General features: G+C 37.1%; 1 protein-coding gene across 2 annotated transcripts in view; it reads left to right on the forward strand.

The window, feature by feature from the left end:
• The window catches only part of LOC134531827 (sodium-dependent phosphate transporter 1-A), a 128,095-nt gene that overhangs the window by 90,775 nt on the left and 13,335 nt on the right, over positions 1 to 23,985 (forward strand). The window contains exons 4-13 of one of the 2 annotated variants that reach the window (XM_063367790.1): positions 1,417 to 1,515; positions 2,157 to 2,300; positions 4,010 to 4,192; positions 7,401 to 7,520; positions 10,027 to 10,083; positions 11,747 to 11,997; positions 15,241 to 15,442; positions 18,044 to 18,102; positions 19,302 to 19,447; positions 23,047 to 23,232. In XM_063367790.1, coding sequence (XP_063223860.1) covers positions 1,417 to 1,515; positions 2,157 to 2,300; positions 4,010 to 4,192; positions 7,401 to 7,520; positions 10,027 to 10,083; positions 11,747 to 11,997; positions 15,241 to 15,442; positions 18,044 to 18,102; positions 19,302 to 19,447; positions 23,047 to 23,232 — 1,447 coding nt within the window. The remainder of the gene's footprint in view (positions 1 to 1,416; positions 1,516 to 2,156; positions 2,301 to 4,009; positions 4,193 to 7,400; positions 7,521 to 10,026; positions 10,084 to 11,746; positions 11,998 to 15,240; positions 15,443 to 18,043; positions 18,103 to 19,301; positions 19,448 to 23,046; positions 23,233 to 23,985) is intronic. The other variant, XM_063367791.1, reaches the window with a different exon arrangement.

The following is a 23,985-nucleotide window of genomic DNA, read 5'->3' on the forward strand; positions in this document are numbered from 1 at the left end:
CTCTCAGTCACGTGTAGCCTACCCTAGAAACCCAGATATTTCGCGGGTTCATCTGGACTCAGGGTGGAATTAAAGGTCACAGGTATGCCAACACCCATGCTTGCTTTCCCCGTTGGATGATTTCTCAGCATTTTTATCCTTGTTGATTGGCACTACCTGATTCGCTTACTTTTCTCCTGGCTGGGCACCGTTGGCTCACGGTCGTAGAGGGGGTGTGTCCAAATAACTGCGGTCCAATAAAGAACACAGTGCGAGAGTGTGTTAAGTTTTCATTCTGACTTGCGACTAAATTAATGCGAGAAATTTCCGTGGATCAAAGTGTAGGCCTACCGAAAGCAGCTCATGTCGAAGCGATGTTCTGTGACGAGCGCTAGATGAAACTCTTGAGTGAGTTTTCATAGGGAGTTAATGTGGCAGACGTTTCCGTGGCTTTCTCAGGTTGTTTCTGCTTTCCCCTTAACCCGCAGCGATTTGAAATTCACCGTTTCACCCCTTATCAGCCTGTGATGATGACCTCGACGACGTCGGAATGTTATGACCTGATTCAGTCATTCATTCATTCATTGGCTCCATGAGTGGGTAAGGAAAATGAAGAGGGAGAATTAATCATCAAGGGTCGATATCTAAAACAGTACCAAATGTGTCACAATTGTATTCGTAACTATGCCACCTTCTTGCAACAAACTGAACCAGCTATGATATTTATTCTCTCAAGACCTATAAATTTAATTGTGTTTGATAAAAGGAACGTAAGATCCCGTTGTTGGTAACATTCTTTAGGAATCAGGAAAAATATACCAAAAATATTCTCCTCCAATTTTTTTTTTTTTTTCATTTTAACATAATGGAATACAAGATTATGTAGGTTAAGTGGTGTAAATGGGTATGAAATACAAATGAGTGGGTATGTTTTAGGAAATTATTACATTCGCTTGATATGCACTTTAGAGCTGTAACAAATGCATAAATGTGGGTAAGTACTGGTTTTAAAACTTTATGGCAAAAATAATTTACTTTAATTATTATAATTTAACTATTAATAATTTAATTATTTTTTCTTTAATAATTTGTGAAATAAAGTTTAAAGTTATTTTTAACACACATTTGCCAACCTATTTTGACACATGTTATTTGTGAGTCATAGAGGCCCCACAAAAATCCCAATCAGAAGTGAAATATATAATATATCATAACCAAAAAAAAACAAATTGGAGGTAAAATCAAGTAAGTAATAACATTTCAATTTTTGAGAATATTAAAGTAATAGAATTTAATTTAAAAATAAAATACCACCCACTTCTCCTACTTATCCTTTTGACCTTTTTTTTACTCACTAGGTATAGTCTCTTTGTAGTATTGACCCCTAAAATTGTTAACATTGGTTGGGCCCCTCCCGCATGTGGAATGCTGTTGCAGGTTACAAAGTGTCAGACACCATGAGGAAAGGCATTCTCGACGTGAAGTTGTACGAAAATGAGGAGATGCAGCTAATGCTCGGTTGCCTCTCTTCGCTAGGTGAGTGTCGGCATGGTCAAGAAACTTAGGCCTAGTTGTCAACTTGCTGACTTACCAAGCTGTATTTTTATTTAACAGCACATTCTCTTAACTCTTGACTGGTTACATTAAACACCAGATAAAAATGTAAATGATCTTACTTGTAGGTCAATCTCGCATGTAAAATAAATTGCATATGGTTTCCTTTTTGTTGCTTAATGTCTGTAAACACAATCGTACATAAATTTTCTTATTGAGTAACCAGTTTTCATTGAAAATACCAATGACCTTAGAATTTTACAAGAATCAAAATAAATAAGTTTTACAAACTTTGTGAGTAAATATACTGAAACATTTTATGAAATCAATGGTAATCTTTTATGTTCTTAATTTTTTTTAACAAGGAATTTTACAATATGTGTACACTTCTGTTGAAAACTCAACCTCATTTTTTTATAATTTTTTTTCTTTTCTGAAAGAAGTCAACTTAACTTCAAAACCTGTGAATTTCAACTGAATCTTATGTATAACTTATACCTTGTTTTTAGCTACAATAATATATTTTTTACGAGTAGTTAGCAGTGCATCTCAACATTCAGTTGTCTCAGGCTAAAAGATGCAAATATATGCTGGTACATTAACAGTTACTTTTATGACCACAGGTGGCAGTGCTGTCTGGCTTATTTTGGCGACGTTCTTAAAACTGCCAATCTCCGGCACTCACAGCATCGTCGGAGCCACCGTCGGTTTCTCGCTTGTTTGCAAAGGCACCAAGGGCCTGCACTGGACAACCCTGGGCATGATCGGTGAGCTCTTGGTGTAGTTTGCTATCACTGCGTCGGTATTGGTAGCTGTAATATCTTTATGTTTATGAAGGAACACTCATTACGCTTATTAGTAATGTATCTAATCATAATGATTCAATGTCTGGAGCATTTTTTTTTTTTTTCAAAAAACAAAACTGTTTAACCCGACACTTTTTTATTCGCCGTCTTGGCTACCCTCCTCCCAACCTTACAAAACTCACATTCCTTACATCACTGCTAATTCTTCTTATTTCAAATTCTTTACAGCAGCAACAGTGGATGCCTACAGTACTGATTTTACTGGCCCACAAAGAAAGGATTTCTAAATTCAATTTTTTTTTCTGGGCCTTGAGCCTCACACTCTACGTACACCCTAAAAACAAAGTATTGCTCTTAACTTGAACTAACACTATGCACTAACAACCATCTCCACCACATAACACCCAAAGAGAGCTCATAAAAAGTCATCATGAATTCAGTTTTCCCTAATTGATACGGCATTTTATAATTGTAGTAATTTATGTTTTCTTGGTAGAATTTTTTACCATAGTGTGATTAATGGTGTAAATTTGCAGCTTCTGGGAAATAAAGCGAATAATAACTTAAGTAATACATTTTAATGAAAAAAAAAATTCAACCCTTAATTATTTTTATAAATATTGTACGTATTATAAATGTAGCTGACTTAACCTCTCAACTTTCACTTAATTTTTTATTCAACTTTTTTTCCCAGAACCAGCAACTCCAAATTTTATCATCTTTGAGGCAACATAATGTTGGCTTATAATGTAAACCTCGTATCTCATAAATAAAAAAAATTCACAAATGTTTGTGTTTTTATCACACTTAACATTGTTAGCATAGTTTCACTTTCTCTCTCCATGCGTGAAGAACATACCTATGCTATTATTGTCCTTTTGGTGATATTTGAGGTATATGGTACTAATAATGCAATACATGTGTATGTATTCCCATTACTATGTTAAGCCGAGAACAGTTGATAAGCCAGTAAATTACAGTTCTGAATCAAAAAACCAAAATTCAAAAAGTTTAGTTTACCAGTTACAGATTTTTTTTTTCTAAATTTTTATAAATCCTTTTCTTGCCCCAATTTATTAGCTACTGTGACTTAATTTTGTTGGTACGCAATCATAAATAACCATATAATTGATAACAATTCAAAATAAAATTTAAAAAAAGCTATACTTTTAGGGAAAACATTTCTTTGCATGACTTATGTGGCAAAAATTTTTAATCAGAAAACTTTGATTATTCACACTGTAAACAAAATACTTTGCTAACTTAGCAAGTTTTGTGGAAATATGTTTATTTAAAGCATTTTTTCCTCCTAAAATTATAGCATGTTTGATATAATTTTGAATTCTTATAGTAGGGTTACTCGTGATTCTGTAGCCGAAGTCATAGTGGCTGATAATTTTATGCTGATCGAAGTTTTGAAAACTTGTGAAAAAATGCCTATAACTACGACCCTTTTTCATTTTGGTTTTTTTGATATAGAACCTTAATTTACTAGCCTATCAACTGTTCTCGGCTTGACGTAGAGTTATGGGACATGCTGTAGATAGGTAAGCAGATGATAAGTGGTTTCTAAAGAGTTGTGAAGCTGTTGTTCGCGACAGGACTGATGGTCGAATCGGGGGAGCATGTTTCACGTGAGCCTCCCGCCCCGCTTGTTTTCCCCCCTCCAGTGGCGTCGTGGTTCGTGTCGCCCGTGCTGTCGGGCGTCATGTCCGTGGTGCTGTTCTCGCTGATCCGGCGGTTCATCCTCCGCGCGCCGGAGCCGCTGGCCCCGGGGCTGCGGGCGCTGCCGTTCTTCTACGGCATCACCGTCGCCGTCAACATCTTCTCCATCGTGCACGACGGCCCCAAGTGTGAGCCTCGCTCCCGACCCTCGCTCCCGACCCTTCAGCCCCTTCGTCGACCCATATCTCAGCCATGCACTGATTAATGTGCGGGTCGTTCTAGTCGACATCATTCTTCAAGGCTTTGAAAAAAAAGTTATAGGTACTAAGTTATATGATACAACATAAACATCATTAATTAGCTTATGATTATTACTACATAAAATATTTAAAAAAAAAAGGTTTAGTTAAAATAAAATGAAAATGAACGTGATATCTTAGGAAATGACAAAGTGTGACCAAATTATTTTGCTTCCATAGTTTCCTTTGGGTTTTTGCTGATTATTTTAAATAAATGCATAATGTAACTTTATTTAATTCTTTATGAACTGTGTTATAAAATTAATAATTATGTATATTTATTGGGTTTTCAGAAATTTAAAATGCCAATTTGCATGTCAACCCAAACATGAAATAAGAGCATGTGATCGTGCTGTATAAAGTTTTTTATTAATCTATTCATCCTCCCTCAGCACATTCTTAAATGGTTTTTTCATAGACAACACTCAGATATCGTGATCAGTTTTCAAATCATTTGGTTTCCTTTGGAGCTCCACACATTGAGTGTGTGCCAGGGTAGGCAGGGGTCTTAAAGACATTTGTATTTCACAGGAAAGTAACAAGTATTTTTTTTAATTTCGCCACACAGGGTATTTTTAGCATAAAGTGGAGTCTCGTTTATCCGAAATTCCATATTATCTGACATCCCACCTCAAAATTAGAAGAAAATACCTATCAATCAGCCACAGAAACTCCAAGATGATAGCATGAGCATTGTCTATTTTTTTTACTCACAATTTCAGAAACTTCTGTAACTGAAAGTTGATTTTTCTTAGTTAATTTCTCTTGTTGTTTTAATGTAAAATATGATAATGAGTTTCATAATGTGTAAAATACAGGCTGTTCACATTCTGGAAAGTCAGGGGTAATCAGGAAAAATTCATCAAAAGCTAGGGAATTTACTTGAAACTCTGGAAAAGTCATGGAAAGTTCTCAGTGATTTGAATTTTATGGTAAGATGTAATGTTCCAGTATGCCAACACTTAGACTGTGTGATATTTTTTTTAGATTTTTTTTTTAGTGTGCACACTGAAAAATGGTTTATGCAATGCTTTGTTTGACTAGGTCAGCTATGGGAATTTAGTAGGCTGGATTTTTTTTAAATTGAAAAATGTGTAAATTCATTAAAAATATCAGTTGGTAATATTTGTAAATTTGGTCATGGAAATTCAGGGAAAAGTCAGGGGAATATTATTAGAGATTTTTGTAGACACCCTGGCATAGTTTGATGTTCAACAGGTGTTTTGTTATCAATTCGGTATTATCCGACATTCAGCCGGACTGTTTATGTGGGATGAGCGAAACTACTGTAAGATATGTTGGACATACGGTACCCCACTGCTGGTAAACGCTAGTTGTCATCTCAGGAATGCAAAGCAAAGGTGAATACTTGAACATGCAAGGATCAAGTCCAATACATCTGCTGATGTTAAATGTTACAAGTTTAGACATCACAGAGGATTATGTGAAAATAATTTAGTAAGACAAAATGACAACACAGACGAACACATTAGGCTGAAAATGACTAGACAGTTTTAATAGGAGCAGTAAATACAGGATAAACAATCAGCCCAGACAACAAAGTGATGCATAGGCAAACACAGTGATGAAACTAAAAAGAAAATAGGACAACATAAAAATGACATCAGGGACGAACATAGTAGACTTTAGGGATGAACTGGCATTTGCTACCGTAATTACGTCCAAAAAAACTTCTCCATTGCGAGAATCATTTAAAGAACTTTATGTGTTAATGATTTGCACAATTACTTTTATTAGCGGCAGATACCAGGAAATTTCGTGGGCTCATTTGACGACATGACAGAGTAATAAAAACCTGAATGTTCTTGCAACCATTTCAATTGTTCTGACGCATCATTTCGTAGCCCAAACCAGCAACTGACAAAAAAAAAATTAAATTGTAGATTCACCTTCAGGTCATTATTGTTTTAAACTTTCTTCTTAGTTGACGAACAAATGACTTAAGTTTCAAGAATACACGGCTCAGTCAGGTCCCATTGCCAGATCATTGAACTCGCAAAATTTCTAGATCTCTAATGTTGTACACTCAGAGCCAAACCAGCATTAAGTCCAAATTTGATGGTTTTTGGTTTATGGCAGATTATCTATTAAAAGTGATTTTCTTTTTATCAATAACATTGTTACTGCCTCCAAACATTTTATAAATAATTTGGCGAGAATCACAATGCCTCCGTCCAAAGCATGCGCCATACCTTCTCTGCCCTCGCTTCTCCCGTCGAGAATTCAACCAAGATTATTTTTTGCCATGGCAACGTGTTTCCTCAGCTTCCATGTGAAAGAAAATGATGAAACTTATTTTCAGAACATCCTTCGTACTATATCTCTTGAATATTATATGTTTAAATATTATACGTTTAAAGGCAACCAATTAGTATTCCGAGTTTCAGAAGAACTCGCATAGTTCATTAACTGCCCAAAATATCAGAATGTTTACAAAAAGCATTTAAGATAATGTTGGGGTCAGAGATGTAATTTTGTTTTAGGATTTTTAAATAAAACTATATTTATTTTAGAGCCAAAGTGGCTTAATCTAGTGTTTTCTGAATAATTTTATGTATGAAACTTCCAGTACATATTCTTGAAAGCATCATAGGGACTTGTCCAATATCTCTGTGCAGTCCTGTAAACGCAAAAAATATATAATGGTTTCAATTACCTAACTAAACTGAACGAAACTTTGATGAGGATTATGTTTTAGAGTTAGCTCTTTAGTTATTTTCTTACACGTATAAATAAATAACAATATTTTTTTTTATTTTTTAAAAAAATAAATTCATAATTAAAATTATATTAACTCTCCTATATCACTTCATATATAACAACTTGCACATAATAAATATTTCAGTGAATTACCCCATGGAAATAATCGCTGCGGCTACAACCCAGAAGCCAAGCAACTCTTAAATGTAAACATCTTTTGAAAAAATTTGTCACTTAATACAAATTCAAGAGAGGTAGGTATTGAGTTAAAATTTTAGATATTACCTTAAAATGAAAGTAATGACGATAAAAGAGGGGGAAAAAATTCAATGTGGCGCGTGAGACGGAACCTTAAGCAGGGCTTCCGATGTTGCAGTGCTGTACTTCGACCGCATCCCTGTGTGGGGCACGTTCGTGGTCAGCCTGGGCCTGGGGTCCGTGGTCATGCTGCTGGTACACTTCTTGGTGGTGCCCCATCAGAGGAAGCAGATCCTGGGTGAGGCGCAACGCACTGCACGTTCGCTTCCGCACGGCTCACTGTCAACAACCACCGCTTGGCGTCTGGCTGTATGAGGGGCCAACTACGCTACACCTTTGAATATATATACTGTATAGAAGTCGCCAGCCCAGGTTAAAATTTCTAATACGGTTTTGAGGTAGTTGGTTAATTCACCGCCACAACCGCCACCATCTCTAGGGCATCGACTTGTGTGGTCCCTAGCGGACAAGTGTCGAACTCTTCAAACACCCCTTCCCCCTCCCGTTGAACGACGTTGAGCTGCAGTGAATGATGGATGAGGGGTGCGGGAAATGACAGCGGGCGACAGCGCTGCGCTCTAACGTGTAAATAACAACTAAGACGATACAGAGCGTTACGGCAGCGCCCTGCAGCGGTGAAGTTCCCAAGCTGCTCATCATACGCTCATGAAAAACGTAGAGTAAATCCTATCCACTCGCGACTTCTATACAGTATATATATTCAAAGACTACACTGATAGTTAGGGATGGCAGCAATGTATCCATGTACAGTGAACTCCCTATTATCCGCACATGCTAACGAAAAATACAGCACATATGTAAATCTGCATTTCATCACAAGTGAGCAAATTTGAACTCTACTGACGAGTGTATTGTGCGCAGTATACAGTAAAACGCCACAGGCCTTCTCGGAACTCGCGCAGTAGGCTGGCACGCATTGCTATTTTTTGTCTCTTGTCGCGCTTTGTCTCTAGTCGTATGGTTGAGCACTTTTATGTTTACATTACTGAAATGTTAATTATTCAGTAAAATACTAAAATTTTAGCATCATTAAAATTTTTTTTCTGTTGATTGTAACTTTTATTGTACATAAATGTTTAGATTTTTAAGTTGAAATTAATGTTTCCTTTTTTGTTTCCCATTTTCGGCTCTTTTGTGGGTTATCCGCGATTTTACTATCCGCTGTGGACCTGCCACTTGATTTTGCGGATAGTCGGGAGTGTACTATATTGAAAATATTAAAATTCAGTTCAAATTTTCTATTGATATTTGAATGTTGATATTGTTTTAAGTATTAATATTTTGTTGAAATAATATCGAACTGGAATAAAATAATATGTTCCACGTTTTTTTCCCACCCTACAACATGGAAAACTATATATGTAATCACACGTTAATTCCATGCACTAAAAGTATATAGACTACATAGGTACCTAACAGGCAACAATACTGGTACTCTCAGTGTCAAGGCCATCTTTAAACACTTATTTATTATTTTTTAAATGTTTACAAATAAAATCAATTTGCCCTTTGCTGGTAAGAGCTAAACATGTTTAAGGTAATTTCAGTATATATTATCTTAGACATATCAAGAACTCATTGTTGCACATACTTAAATATTGATTTCATATTAAGCAAATCAATTTTAAAAGTTGGCTAGTTTGATAACACGATATATCGATGATATCAAGTCAATATTTTATTGGCATCAACATCATTCACACGATAAATCGAATGACTGATATATTGATATGTGTGAAAATTTTGCCATTCCTATTGATTGTCAGTGGAGATAATTGGATCAGTTTTATAAACTAGGCAAAGATAAAAAAAACACAAGCATCATAAGACACTAAAAGTTAAATAACTGAGTATTCAAATAGGGTACTCATTTATAAATTACCCAATATAAAAAATGCAACGCATGTAACTACTGACTTAAAAATTCTTGCATTTCCTCTTGCGTTTCTGCCTTTTATATTTGAACTGAATTGTTCTGAAATATTTACAGGTCCAGACTATGTGTACAGAAGGCTACAACTTTCTTTTTATCTTAAGCATGACTATTTCTCAGAGGAAAACAAATTATGTTTTTAAATAATATTTTTAAGGATTTTACATCTGTTCATGAAAAACATTAATAATGAAAAGAAGCTTGATGAAGAAAATTATTTCTATAGTTTGGCAGTTTGAACTTGTTGGATTGATGATGTCTTACGACGTGCATATTTGTTGAACTAAACTTTGAACTGAATTTGTTGAACTGGCTTTTGTTGCCAGTTGGGTCTTTGCGCTCTTGCATTTCTTGCAGAGTTTATTATCATAGCCATGGAAGCCATGCTGTGTGAAAAGAATCCCCTACTAACACAGATTTTCTTAAGCCAATAATCATAAATTTTAAAAGCATGTTCCTTAATGCATAGCATGTACAGCATTTGTAGTGTACTCACCAATATGTTAAAGATAAGTGATGTGTGCATGCTAATTTCTCACTTATTTTTTTATGGTTAAAAACATATAATTGGTTATGACAGTTATTACTGTTCATGCTCTATTGTGGATAGTGTCTTCAAAATTTCAATGCATTTGTATTACGTGATATAAAAATTTACCTTTACCTTGTTATTTTTCTGATTTTATTATGATGTTGATGATGTCATTACAATTTGAATTTCTAATTGACGTTAAAACATGACTGTGGCGAAGCATCTATGTTGTTACAAGAAACATTTTGTGTGTTGCAGAAGTCATGAGAAAAAACAGTGGGCGACCAGTGAATTTTACATTTGGTGACTCAACAGGTAAAGGCAGCATACCATGTCGCTCTGTGAGCAGGACATCCCCTTGAACATTTATTTTTCTTACCATTGGTTGTGATCCTCCGCATGCAACATTACGTCTTTCTCTTGCTCTTTCTCTCTATCTATCTACCTTTCTCTTTCACTCTCCATCTTTTATTCTATATTTCTTCTCTCTTCATCCGTCTCTTTCTCTAATCTGTATTTATCTTTTTCTGCTAACATTCACTGAGTATCTTCTTCTTTCTTCCTGTAGTGTTTTGTGGTTCCTGTCTTCTTGTCATGATTCTGTCTCAATATGAATAACTTTTTTAGTTTTACAAGAAAGTTGTTTAAAAAAAAAAGTTTGGAAACAAAGTGTTCTTGTTCCAAACCTTTTTGAATCTGTTTACCAAGAGGTGTTGTTCGTGTTAGACTTGTCCTGAATTGTCCGTGAGATGTATCAGTATTGTGGATTTCTAGTAGGTACCTTCCTAATTAGCAATGTAAAGTTCCAAATTTTGTGTTGTTTGTTACAAAAGTATGCAAAACTAAAACTGGAAAACCAAATGCAGTAGTAATGTATGACCCATCTCAGTAATGGCTAACCTGTCTTCACACAGTTTGTGTGTAATGGAAGTGCTGTTGCAAAGTAGCAGTTGCTTTTGTAGCATGTATAGCATTTAAGATGTGAATGTCTTATTCAACTTAAGTGATCTTGTACTGCTGATGGTTTTAATTAGCACATTTTTCACTTCTGTGTTAAGATGGAATGTGAATTTTGATCTATTGTATGTTGCATGTCTATTGCTTATTGTGTACTGAGCTTCCGTACTAGGCATAAAATTTGCATGGCCTTTTAGCTTATTGTTTGTTTATCATATACCATACAGCAAAAAAGGTTTCACATAGGTACATCTGTAACGATGTAGAAACATTTTAGTGTTTCAATAAAGTAACGTTACATTTCTTAAATGTACCTATCAAAAATGCCTGCTGCTACACAAGATTATACGATAGTATTAGATGATAAGTTCATCATTTTGATTTTTTCTCACGATCGGTAGATATAAGTGTTAGTTTAAATGTTTCAGGTGTCAACCATAATGTTAAAACTTTTTTTTTTCAGTGAACTTAAACCAACTTGGTTTTGTGAAGCAGAAACTGAGAAATAACTTAGATAGTTTGGTGGGTATTCTTTACCTCCTGTTGGTTGCCTAGTGGCCTAAGATCACCATCGAGTTGCGCACACGGGAAAAACGTGGCGGGTTCGGTACCAACACCCTGGTATAACTCAAATTCGTGAGCAAAGAGTCATTACCCAAGTGGTTTGAAGCCCTAGGAAGTCCCATTGCCTCAATCGTCTGCGGATAGCTGTACCTATGATGTTCAATGCTATCTTTAACACTTTCAAGAAATGTGAATTCGCACTGACATTGTTTTTACTAATAAATAACTTTTTGTTATAAAAAAAGTTTTGATTTTTGTATTTATGTATGCTACGTGGTAGGAAAACTAATTTTTGTTTTTTATTTCTCGTCATATATTACAATATATCTCATAATAATCTGCAATGACATGCAATGCGAGAAAATGTGTTTTGGATAAAGGAAAGTTGTGGGTGCTGACTGGCGGTTGTGTCGTGCTGGAAGTGCTGCCAGTTGCGAGGGCGTGTGTTGTCGTGCAGACTCCTCCCGGGAGGCGAGCCCCAGGGGCTCCGTGGAGAACATCCCGCGCGCCCTGCCGGCCATCGCGGAGGGCTGCGAGGTCAGCAAGACGTCCCTGAGCCTGTCCCAGGGGGACACGAGCGAGATGGTGCAGCTGGCCGCCGGCCCGCCACCCGCCCAGGTCTACTGCTTCCCCGCCGCCCCGCAGACCAACGGCACCAAGTCCAACGGCTACGTGCTGGCCGAGACGGCCCTGGCAGACTCGTCCAAGGTATCGCTCCCGGCTCACTGGCTCGCGTGTTTTTCCAAGTCAGGGCAGCGACGAAAACCGCAACGCTCAAGAGGCCAATCCAGTGTTTCAGGGGCACTACGCAACCCGCGTTAACCTCATAAGATTCAATGCTATTTTCATTTTGCTTATAACCAATTAACTAATATAGATTTCGAAATGATGCTTGCTTGATTGTGTAAGAGAACGATGCTCTTATCAAAGCCCCTTTCTTCAAAAATGTGCATAAATTATGGTTCAAACCTAGACAATACACTTATTCATATTAGTGAAGGTTAGTATAAAACCATAATTTATGCACGTTTTTGAAGAAGGGGGCTTTGATAAGAGCATCGTTGGCTTACAGATCAAGCAAGCATAATTTCGAAATCTATATTAGTTAATTAGATATAAGCAAAATGAAAATAGCATTGAATATTATGAGGTTAACGCGGGTTGCGTAGTGCCCCTGAAACACTGGAGTGGCCTCTTAAGAGTGGATCGCTCTACAGCATAAAAGGTTAGAGGAAAAACGAATAACATAGAGAGTCTGAAAACTGTAAGATTTTGGCAAGTTTTTTTGTCGCCATGTTTTTTACGATTGTGAACCTCCATTGTTTAGTTTTATCATCCAAGAGAATTATTGAATATTATGTTTTATGGTTCAAGCAGATTATTATAGAGTGAAGTTTCTCTTCTGGCCCAAGTAGCAGCCTCGCACCTTTTTTTCTTTCAATTTTTTTTTTTTTTTATATTTTCAACTTAATTTGAAAAATCACACACTCTGCTTGCTTATTTTTTTATGAATTTATTTTAACAATCACTCTTTTCATCTGTCTGCAGATCTTAATCTTTCATCTTTGTTAAAAGGTATTTGTTCAACTAATTTTTGATGGGTAAAGGAGTTTTTTTGTGTGTGTAAATGTGTGTGTGTGTGCATGCATGAGGGCACATGCATGTGTGTGCGCATAAGTGAAGGTACATATGTGTGTGTGCATGCCTGAGGGTGCACGTGTGTGTGGTATGTGTGTGTATCAATCTCCTGACAGAAATGCATATCCAATTTTGCCTTCCAATTAGGACAGAAAATAATATCTAATTTGTTATGATTAATTTTTCTTTAAACTTTAATTTGTGTAGTTACACAAGACTTCTTACGAAGGGTATTGATACTGTTGCAGTGAGGTTAAATTGAACATTTTCCATGCTATTGTTGTGAGCTGATGGTTTTTATTTGCCCAGATGTAACTTCATCATAATTTGTAATTAGAATTTAGTGTTAGATTTTTTAAATAAGTAAGTAAATGAATTTATGTAAAGTTATTGTAAGAGAATTTTCAACAATTTGAGATACTGTAGTAGGAGACTGTCATAACATTTTAGCCTCTATTTGGAACAGAGTATAAAATATTCTGCTGCATTTGCAGTGAATGCTCAGAGACATCTATTGTTTCTTGTTTCAACAAATAGTTAACAATTGTCATTAAACTTTTTGAGGCGTTAATGTAAAAACATTGGTAACTAACAGAAACAGATGCAAGTGTTTTGCTGTCGGCAGTGAGACAAAATTGTACTTACAAAAAAAAATTACTGTCTCAAACATCAATAAGAAACTTTGCTTAAACCCACATATTACCTGGTCTTAACTGTTGTCAGACCAACTGTAAAAAAACACAAAAACATGGTTTATCTGTAAAATGCTTTAGACATTCGGCACCCTTTGTAGAGAAATATTTTAACTTGAATTCTAACAGCGTTGAAAATTCAAATTTGTCTCTTATGATTACTTTTATTTGTTTGCTCCTCTTTTATATCAATATTACCATATATTTCACTTAAATGAACATAATTTGTTAGGCACTTGAAATTAAATACTTAATAAATTTAATTAAATACTTAGAATTTTAATTTATTTATGACAGAAAAAAAAATTGGTTTTAATGAAAGAGTGATAAATCAACAACATTTGAAATAACAGTCAGTACATTTGCAAAACATGAACACTTGAAAGTCATAAATAAACACATTATTGTAATTATTTATGTCTATAACACAATATTAAAATCAGAAGACTACTCCACCTGTGTCCTGGTAAAAATAATTTAGATAGAATGATAAAATCTCTGACTAGCATGGCCAGTATGATAGGCACACATAAAGCAAATGTACTCACTTGTCAAAACATTCTCAAAATATAAATTACGTAAATACTTCAAATATCATACAAATGTGTATCTCAAAGAAATTTTTACTAAAAACTTCTGCAAACTTCAGGCCAGTACTGCTATCAAATCCTATACTTCGAACTTCTGGACCTGTAATACTTGGTGGTATAGTAATTTCAAGCGACTGTTTTAATTAGGCATTTGGGTAGATATAACAACATATAATTAGTGTCAAAATGTTAGTTGGAAGTTTTTTTTTACATGTGAAATCATTTTTAAAATAATTAAATACATGATGTAAGCACAAATGCAAAATCACTAAATTTTGTGACACTGCAGAGTCCAACGACTTTTTCAAGATGGCCTACCTTGAGATGCTGTTGCTATGGACCATCTAATTACTCACATAGTTTTGCAGCACAGGCCAACCACATCTTACAAATACTCAAGTTCTTGACACAGCACCGCACATAATGTGCCAGCAACTGCTTCATTGTTACTTGGGCCAGGCTGACAAAGGTGACACTTAAATGTAGTGAGCCTGGGCCTGAGCTCTCTCTAGCAATGGGCCATTCACTCAAAATATTTACCTAATCATTTTTTTTTTTTTTTTTTTTAATGCCGCGCCACCAAGTAGCAGCCAATCACATCATGCCAATTGAAAGGAAATGATGGTGGATCTCTGTACATAACACCATGTTATGTAATCAAAATAAATGTTCCCAGAGTCTTGAAACAATAAACAAATAATGTCAGAAATAAAATGTATCACTGCACAGACGTTATTAAAAAGTAAACTAACAAAAATGCTGTTCCCAAAACTGTAATTTAGCAGAGGTAAAAAACATAAACAAACAATTTTTCAGTACCTACTCTGTAGCCATAAACCAGAAATAATTTTTTTCCAATATGAAAGTCAGGTACCGTAAAGAAAGTAGTGTACACATACATGCAGAAACATGTCTCCTTAGGTGAACTAGCATGGTAACATGGAAGCAAGACTGTGTAGTGGTTGTTACACTGCACTGCTATGATTGGTTCCCGGTGCAGATAACTAACACATTGTGCTCTCTCTCGCCAGGATGAAAAGACTTTGCTGACAGCAGAAAACGCTGCTCTGGTGGCGTCCGGCAACGGCAAATCCCTTCAGTCACTGCCGGCGGCACCGTCCCAGCAACAGCAGCCTCTGCAGCAACAGCAGCAACAGAGCCAGTCCCAGCAACAGCTGCAGACGAAAGAGGAGCTCAGCAAGAAGTCTGCCGGGAACGTCACTCCCACTTACGGTTTGCGTTTCACGATTTCCATCCGTTTCTAGAGACTCGCCTTGTTCGTTTCCCGTCCGCCATAACCGGGTGGGTCCTGACGCATCGCGCTAACATCGATCCTAACACCACGGCATAACTCACATTCCTGAGCATGAGTTGGTATCCAAGTGATTCGGAGACAATTAGAATCTTGGAGGTCCTGGCCAAGGTTAGGTGGGGTCCTCTTAACTTACACCTAAACTACCTGATGCTTACGAAATTAATAAAGCTATGATTTAAATTTCTTAAACTGCAATAACTTACATACACACCTAAGTACATTTCACTAATTAAATGTACATAAAGCACAAGTAAACTTGAATACAGCTAAGAATTTTTTGGACTTTCAACCCCAATTTTTCCACCCCTTGCAGTAATGGTTGGATGTAACAAAAATTAATTTAGACAAAATATGTACGTATTACTCATATGAGGTTTAATAACATCAATTGGATGCAATATTTGTTGTAAAAAGATATCAGTTATAGCAGTTTTTCTATTTTAAATAAAATTCCATTTCCACCCCTTTGACCTGATTTTCCCTATTATCAAACTAGACGGGAAATTTTCATCTCCGTATTTTATGTATCAATCTGGAAGTGATTTGTGCAAATTCACTGCAGTAATCGGGCCATAAAATAGTGATATACTTTTATGCTACTTAAATGTACAGAGCACAAGCACCCTTGCTGAGCAAGTAGTTGAGCAGAGAACTTCCTCTCTCTCGACAAAATATATATTTGAGTATAGCTTTTTTCCCACAAAATTTAATTTTGAGTGCCAATTCTAAAACATTACAATATCTTTTATTTTAAATTAATCAATATCTGAATATGTACTGTATGTGCAATATGTAATCACACATTTTGCACTCACATCACAACACCCTGCTGAAAGCCAAAGACGTCTAGGTTAACTAAGCTGTCATCAAATAGGCTATCAGATAATACCAGCTTGAAATTAAACACTACACTATGCTGATGGCCTCATGCTTTTATTCATTGTCAACTTGAACAACAGTCTGAAAAACAATAAAGCTGCCGACTTTCTTTTTTCAGGGAGCGTTAAATATTTTAACAAATATTAGAAAAAAAATAGTTAAACAGTTACATTTTATTGCTCCGAAACACATTCTTGACACTCTCGCTCTCTCCCACAAAACAGAACATTGAGTTTGTAGTTAAACTTGATCCACAGCACCTTATAATAATTTAATTTTTGTTTTTAAATTTAATACTGTGCTCACAGATTGAACCTCTTATTTAAACTGTAACATGTCCAACTATATTTTGCGTAAATTGTCTCTCCATCATCTTAAGAATGAACTAAATTTATGTATTATTTATTTTAAAACGATGCACTCAACGCTCTGACCGCTGTCCTGAGCTCCCTCTACCGGACTTACAAGAAGCTGGTCTTAGCTGCAAGCCCTCAGGGCGGGGAAAGTACAAGACTTGTTGGGGGCTCTTGTCCTCCTATATGGTGTTCATTAGAATGTCAAGGGTTAGGGGAGGAAAACCCTACATGTGCTCTCATACTTAACAGATCATCCCAGGTTGGCAGAAGCAGACCCAGTAGTTGTTCCTATCTGGTCGTAGACTGACACTATCTGGCCTTATATAACATTTATGATGGCTAATGAATGACGTAGGAAATGTTGGGTTTCTCCTGGGGATTCCAGTGTGGTGCAGTGTGCACTTGGCTTGATGACAAAAGGCATGTGCAGCACGTCGCATGTCACCATGTTGCACTATCAAATCCGTTAAAAATTAATTGTTAGCCTTATAATTACAATCTAAAACTTTTGTCTTAAGCAGTTTTGATCTACAACTAACCATTACTACAAATTGTGAGAGAGAAAAAAAGGGGTTGAATGACAAAAAAATTCATGACTCTCTTAGTCAAAATACTATCACACTATCAGTCTATTTAAATGTAATGTAAGCTTTGAAAATATTATCCTATACATACTTTCCTCAAAAAAAATTCTCAATACAAACATTTCTTCCTGCAAGGGGTGAACTAAATTAATTAATTATGCATTAATGTTGCACTTACAATTACTATAAGCAGTTGGTTCACATATTATTCCAGACAAAACTAACAGTTGGCCGTTTGTAGGTTCATTGTTATGGTTAAGAACTTATTAAGAAACCAAAAAAATTAATTCAAAATATAGGTAAATAACATTAGCATTTAAACTAAGTATATAAGTTTCTCAAAAAAAACTATGGTAAAGTACACAAATTTCATCATATCAAAAACTTTCCCTTGAATTAATTAGCTTGCAGATATACAAATTAACTGTGCACAATACTACTTACAGTGTTGGTTTCCACTATATATATTTATTTCCCTTTGTTATTTAGGCTCAGTGTTGTGTATGCAGGTACTCGCCTTTTTGGCCTAAAATGTTTCTTTTCAATGTGTCCTGTAAGGCTGTAAGCACCAGTCCGTGAATACTTGTGTTACTCTCCATTTTTCATGTTCTAAGTCTAATGGTTCATATTATAAAGTAAATACAAATACAGACTATGAGGATGTGATTATTTGTAAGTTGTTACATGCTTTGTTACGCAGGTCTGTCCCCGAACAGCAGTGCCGTGCCACTGATACGCAATAAAACTGCAGAGGAGATGGTGAGCAGGAGTTGTAACTTGATTATTTCATCTTTATAAAGTTTTATTTCTGAAGCATATAGGTGACAATGATCAATTTTTTTTTTTGTGTTTGTTATTTACGGTGTGTGATCACCTAAGTACATATGACAACTGAGTGTCCCTAACCTGTAAAAACAGGGGTCAGGGAAACTGTAATTGATCGGGGAAAATCAGGGAAATTACTTGAAATCCTGGAAAAGTTCTCGGAATTCCCCAGTGACAGTCATTTGAGAGGAAGGTATCATTCTCCAGTATGCCATCATCTAGTCTTTGGGGAGAAAAAAAAAAAATTGTAGATGCCATATGCAAGGTTCTGTTAAGAAAATAGAGAGAGAGATCAGGTAAATTTTATTACCGATTTGAATTGTCATCCGAATAAGTACAGTAAAGGCTTCTTTACTTGTGCAAGTTCAGAACCATGTAAGTGCCAGAATTTGTGATTTTGCAGGATTACCAAACTTCAGTAAAGGAATACCAATGAGAATTAATCTACAGTACAGTTATGCTTTTAAAAAGTTGTGATAAGCTGCTCTATTAAGACTGCCAGTCATGATAAACACCGAGCAAACGTTTCAGTGGGTGTTGCAGTGACGCAAAATCGCAGTCAAGGTCAACAAATGCCTGAATCCACCCAAAAATATTCTAAAGTGCATGGCTTGATTGGTACTGCATTACAAAATGTGCCCAAACGAGGAACACCAGACTAACTCTTTAACTATGTCGTTCGACTTATCTTGGTTGCATGAAATATTAACTTACATGTGGCATGCGACTTTTTGACGAATGGGGTGTTCTACGCTGCGATGCATATCTGTGGTCGAAATAGTTGTCCTGGCACATTTGACATTTATATAAATATATATTACGGTAAGGTCTATACATTTATAAACTTGTAAATTTTCCTTTGAAGTGACGAAAAAAAAGTTTTTTTTTTGTGTTTAAATTTTAATCAAACAATATTAAATATTCGTTAATATTGTGATATTCGAGTGTATGTTTAACATTCACTCTGAGATAAAAGAAAGAAAGGTTGCAATATTATGCTTAGTAAGGGAACACTGCATCGACTCTACTGCACCCCCTTGTGGTATTTTGTGGTAAACGCTTTTCGAACAACGAAATGTAATAATGACGAGTGTTGGAGACGGGCTGGAATGTCGTCCCGCACGTTGTTGCAGCAGCGGCTGGAGGTGGACCCAGCGGCCGTCGAGACGGAGGAGACGGGGGTGCCGGATGACCCCCCGCAGGTCGTCCGGCTGTTCTCCTTCCTGCAGATACTGACCGCCACCTTCGGCTCGTTCGCCCATGGCGGCAACGACGTCAGGTGACGCTTATACCGACCGTCGAGAACCGCAATGGTATGGTTCCGTGTCGGTGCTGCTCAGATCCAGCAGAGGGGGCTGGCTCTGTTGGTGGTCTGGGGGTTTACGGCGGAGCTGGGGGCGGGTCGGTGGGGCCAATGTTGGGAAGGGTCTCCTCAACCTCTCGACCTAGCCGTGCACTCGCCAGTATACATGCCGCGATTGGAAATGGCGAATCTTATTTCCCGGTTATCGTAACCCACGTTTGGCACCGGTGGCAGTGTCAGGCATGTAAAAGACCCATCTTTCTCCTAACCAGGATAACGCCCTAGCGGGATCATATGCCTGGGGGAGTATTCATGAATTTTATGAGGTGTGAACCTAAGTTACATGTCGAGAACCGCAAACATCCACAAGCCACGTCGGATGGGCTCGGGGTCGAGAAAATGTTCATTGCACATTTTGGGTGCAACTCATTTTGATACATCTGTTGAAATTCACCCACCGGCTTTTCAACATTGCGCTATGCCTAGAAATGTTTCCAAAGAATGTGGATTTTGAGATGTAATAATAGTTCGGCAGCACCCCTGTTAGCTGTGCACTCCCCTCAATGTGACATGTACCTGGCAGTAACCATTATGTGGTGTTGCAAATTTTTCGAAGCCATTTTTGGTACCTAAATTTTAAGGTTAGAGTTATTGTACATACCCTAAATATAACAAAATTATTAATTCTTTTGTGTACAGTTGCTGCCTCTCTAAATTATTACTGAATTATTTCATTAATTGTCAACAGAAATATCATCAGATATAGACACTAGCGACCGGTACAGTGCAGGGGAAGGGGCGTATAACAACGAACCACTGCATACCAGCATAAGCCTGGAAATTATCTGTTACAGGCTTCGAACCCATAATTTTACACTTTATATTGTCAGTCACAGTAGATTGCTTGAGTTTGTGTAGCGAGTACAGACTGTCTCACGCTAAGTTCACATTACAGAGCAAATGGCAACTCATTGTTGCCAGATTGACACTACCAAGCTTGTTAACCTTAAAATTCTTATGTTGTATATGATTAATAATTATAATAATTTCCCCTTCTCTTTCTCTCTCTCTGGCTGGTTTATTTATAGATTCTCCCTCTAGCCGAGCGCCAGCTTGGCGGCAGACAGATACGTCGCCAGCGTCGGCCGAGTAGCTAGCCGACAGGCAGCAGACGTAGCGTAAACGGCGCAGTTCATGATGCTTTACACTCACTGCTGAGATATTTTAACTAAACAATTTGTATTTACTCATGACATATTAAAAACCAACACAGGCTAGTTATTTAAGATTATAGTCACAACAGTGCAATGTTAATTTTATTTATCCAAAATTGAAATTTTCGAATATAGGTCGCAGTACATTTTACTAAACAAGAAATCGGCATAAAATCTGCAACCCATACGCGGGTATATAAGATAATAAAAAAGCATGTCCTATAATAAATTAGTAGGAGATGCAGTATTTCTGGTATGCCACACCAAAAAAAATATGTGGCAGCCAAATTAAAGTGAATTAATTTTCACTGGTTTGTTTTCCTGATAAAAACTAATGCATTACTTCTCACAATCAATGTTTCTATGTTAGTAAAATATAGGGACATGATTATGTGGGGAACTGCAATAAAACCGAAATAACACCATAAAGCTTGTCATTTCAGCGTGTAACACTGAAATGCTAGATAATACATCATAAAGCACCGAAATTCCTGTAAAAACATTAAATCAATCAACAGTTTGACAAAATTTAACTCAAATTACAAAAAATGTACCAAATGTATGAACTAAAGTGATTTAAAAAAATAATAATAATATCATGTTACTTGATTTTGCATCAAGTTAGTAACAGGTTTTTGCAGTAATAAAGGCACATTTTTCAAACACTTAAAAATATGCTAATTTATTTCTATTTGATCTGAGTTAGTTCTGTTATAGACATGCTTATTAGTTATTAGTCATTACTGAGTTCTTTATTGTATAAGTGCATCATGTGTCAGTCAAAATTACTCTATTTTGGTAAAATAAATACCTATGAAGAAATATATTAGTTTCATATTTGTTGAATAACCAATATTTTTATGATTTACCGTATTTAATCGCATAATGTCCGCACATTTCTTTTTAAATACTTTAAATGGAATTTTTTTAAATCCGCATAAAGTCCGCACCAGACAAAGCAACCTTGGCCACCCCTGAAAGGCACAGTAACGGGATGGAAAATTACCGACGCTGTCAACAATGCTTTGACCTTGAGTTGTTCATTTCTCCGGAGCAGTCGCTGAGAGGGTTTTGTAGCGTGGTGAAACCGTCCGGACTCAGAAACTCGCACTCTACTGCACAGCTGCCTGCGACGTCACGTGAGTTGCAAGGGGATGGGCTATATATAGCACAAGCCAGTACACGTCAACTCACACTACGTCACAAAGTAGGGGAGGTAGCAGAGAAGTGGTGGGGGTACATGCGCACGGTTTTTTATACACACAGTGGGCAAGGGACAGGGAGGGAGGCTCGCCGGCGCCGGCTAATGCAGACATTAGACATCTGCCCCGTGCCGTCAGTGGCCATCTCAATGAAAGATTAAAAAAATATCTTTTCACGCAAAGCGTTTATTTTGTGTAGGCTGGCTGCAGCTTCTGAACGTAAGAGCGCACACGCGAGTGAGAGAAGAAAAAAAAATGAGTGGCGTCTTCCACTAATCGCCGGCACCCAATTATCTCAACACCTGTCACATTTCTCACATCCGCTGCGGAGGGTTGCCAGTCACCAGTGCTCTGCTAGTAAACTAATTATGAGAGAACCATTTTTTTACTCTACACAAAACGTAAAATTTTGAGGAAAAAATATTTTCCCGGACTTCACCTCATAATGTCCGCACCCCATTTTTTTTTTGTCAAAAATGTAGCCAAATTACTGCGGACATTATGCGAGTAAATACGGTAAGAGAGCAAAAACAAAATATAATAATACCAAAATATCCTGTTTTAAAAACTAAACTGACCTGAAAATAAAACCATAAAATCGTATAATTATATTATGAAAGCTACTATCTAACGGGTGGGCCCAAAACTACTTCAAAAACTAGATCTCAGTGTCAGCAATTAGAGTTTCTCTCCCATGGTCTGACCATTCAATTCCCAGCAAGACGGCCGGATCCAGTTCCTAGCTGGGTCACTCTGTATTTTCCACAAGTGGAAAACGTGGCAGACATTGTCTTGAACAGGCATCGCATAGGTTTTCTCAGTGTACCAACATCTGAAATAAGTTCATAATCAGAAATGCAAGCTCAAGCAAACTAAAATATTTTTTTTTCAATCCCTTTAGGTGATATAATTTGTAACAAAATTCATGCTGAATAAATTGAATTAAAAAAAAAAAATGTATTCATTAAAAGTTTATATTTTTGTGATTCGTCTTATGTTTTGGTGCAGAGCTGATTGGTTTCATGATTCTGAATGTATTTCAGTGATTTACGGTGAATTGACAAGCTTTTTCCGTTGGAATTCGCGATATAATCTTGTCACTGGCCACAGTTCGTTGGCGGAATCAGGACTCATTGTTGGTGGTGCTGTTTTGGGGCAGCAACGCCATCGGCCCACTGATAGCGCTGTGGCTGGTGTACGTGGAGGGCTCAGCGCAGCAGAAGTCGGAGACGCCGCTGTACATCCTCCTGTACGGGGGCCTCGGCATCACCATGGGGCTGTGGCTGTGGGGCCGCCGGGTCATCAAGACCATCGGGGAGGACCTCACCAAGATCACCGCCTCCACGTGAGTACGCCTGCGCTCGCACAGTTCAAGAACACCGAGTTCAGAACGGAAACGTGTACTGAAAGGCATTTGTGTCTGTGGTATTTTAATTTTTTTCTCTCTCTCTCCCCCTTCCCCCTCCCCCTCCCCCCCCCCCCTCCATCCAACAAAACTGAAGGGACCCCCGACTTAAACATAGGGATGTTTTAAGATTAACATGTGTATCTGCCTGTGGCAACGTAGCTCCTAAACGAATGAACCGATTTTGATTTAGTTTTTTTTTTTGTGTGTCTACTGTACAGAAATTCTTTATGAAGAGGTGAATTGAACCAAGTCTAGGTAAGTCTCCATCATTGAATTTTTCGCTGTTTCTGGTAACAACATGTAGAATTTTGCAGGGATAGTCCTATGGGAGCAATGGGGGCCATCAACCTCTTCCCCATAACACCCCTAGAACAAAAAAAAAACCACTGAATATATAGATACTGGAAAAATATTCTACCCCAAGTCCCACCTGTTCTGCTGATTTTGTAAAAATTTGTGATGCGCCGGTCAAACACTCAAATAACATTGAATCTCTAGTACGTACTTGAAAGATTTTGGATTTGAGGCTAAAGATTCTAAAAAAAATTATTGGAGAAAATGTGGTATATACCTTGTTGCGGGGCCACTCGTGGCAGCACCTCTTAATACGGGGGCCGTAGTCTCTGATATTTACTGATTGAACTGTAATGCGTGCTCGAGTTTTATGGGCCCCACCGTGCCACATGCACG

The sequence above is a fragment of the Bacillus rossius genome, chromosome 5, assembly GCF_032445375.1.
Source record: "Bacillus rossius redtenbacheri isolate Brsri chromosome 5, Brsri_v3, whole genome shotgun sequence".
Classification (NCBI taxonomy): domain Eukaryota; kingdom Metazoa; phylum Arthropoda; class Insecta; order Phasmatodea; family Bacillidae; genus Bacillus; species Bacillus rossius.